Genomic DNA, 10,699 nt, shown 5'->3' on the forward strand with positions numbered 1-10,699 from the left:
AAAATAGAGGGCAGTATGTTCTTCCCCTCAGTCATGATCCTGAAAAACACATTTAAAAAAAAACAGGGAAAAGCTTACAACTCATTTAGAATAGCACTGAATATATCTCCAGAGCAAAATGTGCCCTTACAAGACCAGTTTTAACTATTACAGATCCTGTCACAGACCTGTTATAGAGTCACAAGGTACATCCAGTTAAGCATCACAATAGTAAGAAAGGGATATCAACTTTTAACTACTCTAAGTACTTCACAAGAACATTCTGGTAATTGCAAACATGGCTACTAGCAAGAACTCAGGACACCTAAGGAGCTGTCTTGTTCTGTCATGCTTAAGGACTGTTTCTCCTATTAGTAATCACAGCTTTTTAAACCTCTAGGTAACACTAAGATTACACGGCAGTTACAGCTAATTACCACGACTCTGGCATGGGAAGTGTTAAGACGCCTGCAGCTGATGTGCTCCAGCATGAGTTATAAAGCACACACAATCCAAAGGAGATGCATTTTCTCTGTGACACAAAAGCAATGTATTAAAGTGATATGTGTCTTATTAGCAGCATAAATATCAACGAAAAAGAGCAGCCACCACAAACAAATGTTATCAGAGACCAGAATTTTTTTCCTCTCAGAGCACAGCCAGAAACCCGAGATGATACAACCTACACAGGAACACAAACAGCATCAGCTATTTCAGGGGATGTTACTGTTCTGGGAAAATTGGGCAATTCATGCCTGTTTTAATATAGGAGAGTCAAATTCACTGTCAGTTTAGAGCACTGGTCCAGTGCCCTTGTAGCCAGGGATAAGAAAATGGAGCCATAATGCTCATAGTCCCAAGGCTGAAGCCAAGTCCTAGTATTATAGCATTCCCATTAAATAATCTCTGCTGTTCAGATTACAAAACAATTCACATATACTTAAAAAATTCCATCTCAGAAGCATAAAAAGCAGCCAAAGCAATGCTGCAACACAGCCTTAAAAGGAGGAAAAAAGCTCTCTTTTGCCTTTGCATCAAAGGCCAGCAGATCACACGCAAGTAGACAAAAATAAAAGCACTAGACACACTTGTTTTCTGTTGCACTTAAACAGAGCATGGTCCCTTCCCAGAAGTCTCAGACTTTTGTAGTTCATATTTCCCCTACCCAACTACTTTCTTTGTACAGCAAGACAGCAAATGAAGGGAAAAGGACTGTGTATTTGATACACAATACGATCAGGTTAATAGCCACAGTGAGGAATATTTAAATAAAAGGGTTTGATGCTCTTAATTCAAAGGTTTGCAGCAACCACATTCAAACACAGATCAGTGCAACAGAGGACAATAGTGAAAGCTGCCAGTTATGTGCAAAGCAGGGCATAAATCAGATTTACCAGCCTTAAATTTTAGGATTTCATCAACCGTTTTGAGCTAACATGTCTAGCACTTAAACACACATCTAGAACCCTTATTTTCTATACATTTCAACAAGGACTGCCAACAATAGTTTCCCTGCACAACACGTTTAACACATGGAATTCCACAACCATCATATATACCAGTTTAATATTATGTTAATATAACATACAATATACGGGCAACTAAAGAAAAATACATTTTTTTAAAATAAAGCTCCATACCAGCAAGGCATGGATTTTATAGCCATGTCAAACTGCCATCTCTTGAACTCCATCTTACACACTCACTGATTTTTACGGCAATTCTGAACAGGTCACACCTACTGCAGCAGAGAGTCAATGACGGCTCCTGGCTTTGCCGAACGTTTTCTGTTTGGAGAGCAGAAAGGAAAGGGAAAAATAACACCATACACACATCACTATGCTGTCTAGGAAAGACAGGGACCAGCCACATTTCAAGTTGAAACTACACAGTGTTACTCTTCCACAAGCATTTGTCAAAACCAACCAACCAAAAATAACCAAGAAAACCCATGCTGAAGTCTCCCCCAACAGCACATTACTTTCCAGTAATAACAGTATATGCACTGTCAATGTGTCATGTTAAACTGAACCACAGGACACAGTACAATAAAGCAAGAAGCCAGAAGAAGGTAATGCATCAAAAGGACATCAGAAAAATCACCAGACAAGTCCTTCTGGACAAGATTTCACTGTAGTAAAGAGAATTCAGCTTGGTTCTGTCACACTTGGCACTGGTAAACTTTGTATCGTGCAAAATTTTAGCATTTTGTTTTCTCATTAAGCAAGTGTTTGAAGACTTACGGTAAGTTTGCATGCACAAACTTAAGCCTTCCCCTGGGTAAATCCCCCATTACATATAGATACTCCAAAGTTCTTCACCTTCTACCCGTCTTGGGCCTGGATCTTCCTTTTGAAGTCCTTGGCCTCTCCAGCTTCATCAGAGATTGCCTCAAGCTTTCTTCAGTGTAAGCTAAGTAAACATGGGAAAGGTCCACTTCAAAGGGCTAAATAAAACAAAAAACCACACAAAACAAAAACATCGGAATCATTTTATACATTGATCAATGATGCTTTTGTAACACTAGAAAGACTCGTCTCTTCAAAAGAAAACCGAAATTGGACAGTTTCCTGCAGTGGCAGGCACAGGCAGCAGAACTTAGACCTATGCAGTTCAATACATGCTTATAAAGAGTCACTCACATCTTTTTCTTTTTTATCCAGGACAGGCGTCTGTTTCCTCATATTGTTTCCTGTATATGCAACACATTTCTTAAAGAAAGAAAGGTCTGTTAGTAAAATCTACTGTGCACAGTAAAACTGACTACAGCTTTATCAATTTACTTGTGGGCTCAATCAAGCTCCTCAGAAGCTCGTGCTAACATTAGCTTGTACACGAGCCAGTCAGCTAGCTTACCAGCTGCCATTCTCCAATGTCTTCATTCCAGTGAACGTAGTTTTCAATCATTTCCTAGAAAGAAATTAGAACAGTAATTGTTACAGACTTGCACAATCTACGCTCCAGATGCATTTTCCAGAACGTACATACCTAAAGGTCTGGACAAACTGCTTAAGAACAGTCTTGACCATTCTAAGTTTTTATCGGGACAGCCATACCATGTTCAAAAACCCCTATTTACACTCTGAAGACTACAGAAGAAAAAAATACCACTCCCAAATTGTAGGCGTTGGAGTTCCCACTAAAGCATGGGTTTCCTATTATGCCAATGCCATCAGGATAGCAATAAGTATCAAAAAATGAAAGATTAAAGGAAATAGCTTTTATATATTCTATTAAATAGCATGCAACATATTTAAGCTTATAATCAGTTTTCTGAACATTGGGGTCACAAAGAAAACAAAAAGTCAAAAGTTACAAGTTCAGTCTTACTACTTTGTATTAATATCAGACATTAGCAAGCACAACTTCAAGCACAGTGGGAAAAAAAGAGGTTTTGAACAGACCCAGAGCATGGGCACACAGTGAATATACCAGTTAAATACATGGTGAATGTGATTTTTTTTTTTTTAAACCATTAGGAAAACATGCTGCAAGAGAACTGAGATCAGTATATCCCTCTGCTTACAACTCCCACCACATTATACACTGCTTCCCTAAAACAGATTCCATAATCATGGAATTGTAGCCAAAGTTATCAAAACCCCTGAGAAATACCACAAAGCCATTCTGCATTTGTTATTCACATCATTGTGCTGGTTTTGGAGCCAAATGCACCCACTAACTCTGATCTTCTTCCAGTTGAACTTCAAGCAGAAGGCCACCAGGTTACAAGAGTCACTTGACAAAAGCATCTTTTCCTACTTTAACATCACCTGGCTCTAACAACCCAGATAATGGCACAAACACATGAATGCAACCAAGTTGCACCTGCTGAGCTGAGCCACAGCAAACAAAGGCTCAGAGCAATACACACCACCTCATTTGTGCTACAACTTAACAGACAAGTGTCAATCAGTTCACTGCCAATACCTTATGAAGAGAAAAGAAGCCAACTCATTCCATTTGTTAGACAGAAGAAAAGCTAGAGGGCTTAGCGTGCATAGCACAATCCTACATTACAGGCTTAGGTTCTTTGTCTTTACCTGGTAGTCCTGAGGAATGAAGTTGTCTATGATAAGCATCTGAAGACGAAGCTCCCTGCTCAGCTGCCGAATATTCTCTAGTAACCCTTCAATCTCTCTCTGATGCTCTTGTTGCAGATCTGCCATCTGAAGACAAACCAGGCATTTGAGAGGTGTCAGAGCTAGCTTAAGACATGGTAACAGCCTAAAAAAGAACAGTCTTCTGCCTATACAAGGTTTTTGGGGGAAAAAAGAAAACTTTGCTTATAAGTATTAGAATATTTATCTCTGAAGAATAAACCCTCTGAAATATTCCAGCTCAGAGATGGCTGAAAATAGCATTAAGTTCTCAGTTTCATAAAAATGAAACTGGCCTTCTGCCAATCCAAGCTCTGCACCAGCTAAGCAGATGAAGAGTGTGCAGACAAGTTACATCCCTGGCAAGATTTCAAGGAAAAACTCTGATCCCAAAGACAAAAAGCACTTTTCATGAAGCAGGAACTCTAGATAGCAGCCAAAGGATGCATTGATCCAGTGTGACTGAGGAAAAGACAACAAGGGCACCAGGCAGAAAGGACAGACAGCTAAGGGCAGAGGAGCATTTGGGCTGCTGCAAAGCAGGAGATGGAACTGCCAGCAAATAACTTCTACTTTGTTGCAGAAATAACCAGTGTTTTTCCTTGACGTTCTGAATATCTCAGGGTCTCACACATACCCCCTCTCAGCATGGCCTGGGGAAAAGCTCTACAACATGCCCCTGTGAAGCTCTGACACCAGACTTAATTAGATCACTTTGAATTACATGAGCCAAATGGACAGCACAGAAAGACATTTCTAAACATATGGCACTTCTTCCAGTTACAAAGTTGATGCCTTACCCTTCCCAGCTACAGTCCCTCACGTGATCACAGGCTGAGGACTTCAGACACTAACCTCTGATTTTGCAGCCATAAGCATGGTCCAAACTTTCTTCAGCTTTTTCGTTTTCCCCTGTGCTTCTTCCTGGAGGCTGGTGTACTTCTCCTCGATGTCCAAGCGTTCTTGCTGTGTGTAACATTTAGCACAGACATCCACATATTAACATAATCAAAGAAACTATCTGCTATAGTATGAACAAGAGAAATTACTCGAACAAAACAAAGCATTTGCCAAGGGCACGGAGACCTGGCTTAGCCAGGCTGGCTCAGACCCCCAGTGATCGCATTGCCCTACAAGTGAGCACTGCCAGCACGTGGCCTCCAAAGTGGTTAGCTTCTGCTATGCTTTCAGAGTAGAGCCACATTTCATCCACATGAGCACACAACACTGTCCTGCCATTGCTATTTTCAGACAGCTACAGCATATAACCCCACCTCCTTCTCCTCAAGCTCCTTGCGAAGCTGTTCTGCTCTCTTCCTTCGTTCTTCCAGTTCCATATTTGATTCTTCTAGAAGCTTCTCTTGCTCCTCTGCTTTTGCCAGCAAGTCCACTCCTCCCACAATCACCTTCTTCTCCAATGCAGACAGTTTCTCCAACAGGGACTGGTGCTCTTGTCTAGAGAGACAGGTAAGTGTAAAACTTCCTGTCCTACAGTGGTCACAAAGCAGCAGGTCCAGCTCAGTTTTACAGCCCAGACAGCATTCACAGGGCTGGAAAAACTTGTCTTGCTGCCAAGGGTTTAAGTGGGGGTGAGGCAGTGCAAGTGAATGCAGGGAGTTCCCTGAGCTCCAGCTCCCATCGCTTTCTCGCAAGCAAAACCAGGTCAGCAGAGAAGTCTCTCCCGCTGCAAGTCCCTTCTGTGAGGGGCTGCAAGGCACCAGCGATATTACCAGGCTACCCAAGGCACCCCGTCCCCAAGGGCCCTGCCAGCACAGCAATGCCCAGAGGCAGCTGCAGAAATGGAAGTGAGTGAACAGAGATCAAGGCAGGGCAGCCAAGATGCAAACCAGGAATGCTGGCTGCTGTTGGAGCAGCCTCTGACTGCAGGACTGTCCTATTTGCATGTGCCAATGCGATCTCAGCAGCTTTTCAGCTCCAGAGTAGAGAACCCCCACACCCAAAATGACATGCTTAGGACTGTGCTGCAGGAAACCTGGCTTGCTACACAGCTATTGCCCACTGACCAAGCAGTACAGCAGTACTGCTGCTCTTCACAGGTCTCCAGGGTTTGGAGGATTCATTTATACTTCTAGGCTACCTTGCACAACTAGATAAAATTAAGAGAAGAAAGAAGTGGCAAAAAGATAAAGTTCACCTTTTCCATCTGCCCTAAAGTCTGAAAGCAGAGTAAGCTCCTCTTTCACTTTGATAATAGCAAGAGCTGATGTTCAATTTATACAAAGTTTGACAGGCACCTCACCATGCATCTCCAGATATCCATAACCAAGTGGTAGATTAGGGAAGGAAAAACCACATGACCACACAAACTGCTCAGAGCAGGGTACTCACTGAGCTTTAAGCAAGTCTTTTTCTCTCTTCTCCAGTTCAGCTCTGGCTTTATTTCTTTCTTCTTCTTCCATATCAAGCTTAGTTTCAAGAGCTTTTCTCTCTTCTTCAATCTTTGCTTGCATCTCTACCATCTTATCAGGGGAAACTTTCTTTTTGCCTTTGGAAGAGATAGGGGAAACAAATTAGTCCACAGAAAAATAAGACAGCCTCTGTATCACAGCATTTTTTCCAAGTTCAGATTCAATACTTGCATTCAATAAAAATTAATTTAATTAGATGTCAGCTCCAAGCTGGGCACAACTCAGTCTTTCAAATCCCATTTTAACATTGACTAGCTGTCACCAGTTCCTACAGAGAAGGAACGCTATATAACTAACACTAAAACATAATGCCCCCAAAATAGAAAACATATGAAGAACACTGGAGAAGGAACATTGCCTAACGAGAAGTCTGAGCTGGGAACTCAGATGTTCTAACTATGTAGATTAGGCCAAATGAAGGAAAATAGAAGACTGCCTTGACCTATAGCTACAAGAGCTACATACTCAAATTTCAGATTAGCATCCCCACCACACCCCTTGTTCATTGTTCTCCTTACAGGCTTACCTATTACAAAGTGAGTACGTAGGTATTTTAAGAACGCGCTACTATGAAAATACAGAGACCAGAGAAATTCAGAACAGCCCTATGAAAAAACCAGGCAATTAAAGAAACTTTTTAACAGTATTAGATCTATGTAACAGTGACTACCCATGGATTTAAAAGTACTGACGTTTGCTGCGACTTATCAATCATGTCTTTACACTGTTACTACTACTACAGCAAACCAGGTACATTTCATAGAGGGTTACAAAGGAAGTGGCCAGAGCAAATCATAAAACCTATCGGCCTGAAGAGTTCGTCCCAAACACCTGTGATTTTGAAACAAAGTGTGAGGCTGCTGCTCTTGGAAGTCACTCTGCAAGTCTTGAGTCAACTTTTGTTGTAATCCCAAGAGTGCCTAAGGCAGGTGAACAGATTGATCCTTGGGGGTTATTTGGAGTGAGAAAGAGAGCCCAGCCTATGTGCATTTCCTCAAACCCACAAGTCTCCCACATGTCCTAAATCAACTTATTCACTACAAGCAAATCCATCATTTTCTTGTTTTGCTCTTCTCCAGACATGAAGAAAAAACCCTGTAGAATCCAGATGCCTAGAAACTAACAGAAGCCGTCGATTGTCAATAATGCATATGGTCAGAACGTGCTCGAGAAAGTTGTTGTTCAATAAAAGACTTCCCTTCCCTCCAGTCTTCATGGCATTCAGCTTTATTTATATTCATATATGATCTCTAGCAGACAGATAAAATGCACTGTATTTGTAAACATGCATGCACATACATACATATGTGTATACATGTTTGTTCATGCACACAAGAGAATTAATTAGTTTTGTGGCAAGGTAAGGACTTCAGCACTACAGCAAACAATGTCTTAGTTTCCATCTGCTAAACTTAGGAATCAGATAAGCATTTATTTCTAGACCTGTGGTGAAAAAGTCTCTCACTAATTAGTCTGAGTAAGAAGCTTTCTGAAAGTGCTATACAGAGATCATCACATGAAAAGAGGTAAGCCAGATAAAGGCTTCTTACTGTTAGTACACATCCCTGTATATTCTCAGTTTAGGAGAAAAAGGTGAACTAAACCAAGTTGTAAGACCCTTTCACAAGCTCTGCAATTGTATTATAAGGAGGCGGAAATCAATTACACCAACCTGCTTGATCTTGCATTAAGAGGAAGTAGAAAGCAAATCGCAGAGAGGCAGCATATGCATAAAAAGAGGAGGAAAGAAAATACATTATTGCTTTGATCATTTTGGACAAAGATCATCAGCATCAGAACAAGCATTAATTTTATATGCATGTTTCTAGAGTAGAAAACACAGGATAATCATCACTTAAACTCCATTAGAGCAAACATGAATGTATCATGATTTTATGCTAATGCAGAAAAAGTGTCTGTACTTCAGAGTGCTTTGCATATCCAGCATAATCTTCAGCTCACTCTTGCATTCTTCTACCCATTCAATGCAATGCAGAATCTAAATGTAACATTATGAGCCTGCCGCAAAGATCATGCCCTAAGAAACAATTAGAGAGGGTAGATTTCTTCTTCAATAAGAGACTTAATGCTTCCCCCCACCCGGCGCAAAATAGCCAATTCTGTTATATTACCTGCAAAATATTAGCATATAGAAGACTCGTTCTAAGTTTTAACTAAGTTTTCAAGCCAATTCTTTGCAAGATACATGACAGTTGCACATAGGGAGTCTCGGCACAAGATTTCTCCATTTAATTACAAAGGGTATTAGTAGGTTAATTTGCAGTAACTGATGCTTCCATAGAGGTATATAGCCAGTTTTGGTTATTCAAGCAAGTGCAGCAAAAAAGGCAGGACAGGAAGGGGATAATGAAAGACACCACATGCAAAAGGGTCACGCCTGAGGACAGTTAATATCCCAAACCACATATAGCTGCACTTGTATCGCCAAAAGCCCAGTGCCACTTCCACAACAGAGCTGTCTCCAACTTGCAGGAGATGGACTCATCCACTCACTGCCACATCAGCAGTTTGCTATTAACTGTCCTCATCCAAATAAAATACTCAGGTTTCAAGCAAGCTTTGAAAGAGCAAATTTGAAGCAAGCAGGTTCCAAGCCTACCATCATATGACCCACCAAAGGTCTCCCTTAGGTTGCAATCCTTCTTAACCTGCTACCACACTTTCTTTGACCTGATGCTTTTCACTAACGTAACTAGTATAACTGTGATGGAACTATATAGCAATACTTTCCAGACTCTCTCCACACAGGGAGGAGAGCGGACTGCATCTATACAGGATAACCACAACAGTGGGTGAAGTCCCTACAAGCCAAGTCCTAAGATGTGATTTATTTCTTCAGTCATCACTAATTGATTGTAGGGTTTTTAAAGGCACAGAGTCCTCTCTCTGACGAGGAGCAGACCAGACTTTCCTCACTGTTAGACCAAAATCTAGATCCCTTGTTCCTCTGAACTAAGTCCCACAGTGATCAAGAACTTAGTGTCATGGGGCAGTTAAACACCAACCACCACCAAGGATTTTTTTTTAAGTATTGCCAAAATAAAGCCAATCAACCAAGCGTTACCACATTTTCTTTGCAAGTATAAACCTCATGTTGTTTGATTGTTGACTGCTCCACTCACTTTCTCCAAAACTAAATTTGAGAAGGCAGAGTCCAATATAACATAGTACAAGCCATTTCGCCTGTCCAGCTGTCCTGTTTAAGAACTCATAGTGTAGCAACTCCCATAAAAAAGTTAGCTCAGACTTTTTCCTGATATTTTAGAGGGCACGTTTAACAAAGAAGTTGCAAACTGTTTTTTTTTAACCTGTTATTTCTCAATTGTCTTTAAATCTTGCTCAAGCAGCATACTAAATTGCTTCCTATTCTCTCACATATCTGGCTAACAATGTGCACATCGAACAACTGTTTCAAGCATGGAAGCAGCAAAGGAAAGGCATGCTTTAGCAGAGTTAAAAGTTCAGGTTTATCTTTCCAACGGACATAGCGGGGAAGAGTGCAGCATTGCAAAATGGAGTGTGCAGATTATGGAAAGGCCAAAGCTTAAAGGACTTAAGAGCTCCCACTCACTAGTGAAGGACTTATCCAGAGGTTTCTCTATGACAGAGCATGTGGAGTCTGAACTACTGCTGCTGCTACTGCCTGGAAAACAGAAATGCGTCCCACAGAAACACCCAGAGAGGAAGAAACATGCAGATGGGAAGTTAGTTCCAAAGGAAAGAAACCCAGAAGGGCCAGCAACCTAGTTCAAAAAGGCACAAGTTCCCATTAGGAAACATTTGCTAGGATCCCTCCCAGACTCAGCTTGCAAAGCCACCATTTCCCAGCACAAAGTAGCATGCTCAGAAAGACACTTCAGTTAAAACCCATCTTAACCAGCCTACAGCTTAAAACAACATGCCAAGGCAGCTTCCATTTCCAGCAACAACAGCACAGAAAACCAGATCATAGTGGAGAAGGCTGTGGATATCTGCAGTAGCAGAGGATTCAGTGACCAGGAGTCCTTTCCAGTCTCATGTACATGGCAATGTGCACTTTTCCCTCTGGAAGGCAGAATCAGCTTACACAGGGAGAGTTACTGTGCATACTCCTGCTGAGCAGGACTCTTACTTAGGGAACTGAGCTAGAGTAGCTTGTTTGGAAGTTGAGTAAGTCACAGCTATTTGCCC

The 10,699-nt window shown here is 41.3% G+C and overlaps 1 protein-coding gene across 1 annotated transcript; it reads right to left on the reverse strand.

Moving 5' to 3' along the window:
- Positions 1-1,254: 1,254 nt before the first annotated feature.
- KIF3A (kinesin family member 3A) lies at positions 1,255-10,172 on the reverse strand (the record flags this gene model as incomplete). The annotated part of the gene is made up of 10 exons (XM_009581683.1): positions 1,255-1,766; positions 2,301-2,425; positions 2,622-2,690; positions 2,836-2,889; positions 4,023-4,148; positions 4,935-5,045; positions 5,354-5,534; positions 6,429-6,585; positions 8,181-8,189; positions 10,101-10,172. Coding segments are annotated over 10 exons (953 nt in total), but the record flags the coding sequence as incomplete, so codon positions are not given.
- Positions 10,173-10,699: the final 527 nt, after the last annotated feature.

This window comes from Fulmarus glacialis, unplaced genomic scaffold (genome assembly GCF_000690835.1).
Source record: "Fulmarus glacialis isolate BGI_N327 unplaced genomic scaffold, ASM69083v1 scaffold31247, whole genome shotgun sequence".
NCBI classification, from domain to species: Eukaryota; Metazoa; Chordata; class Aves; order Procellariiformes; family Procellariidae; genus Fulmarus; species Fulmarus glacialis.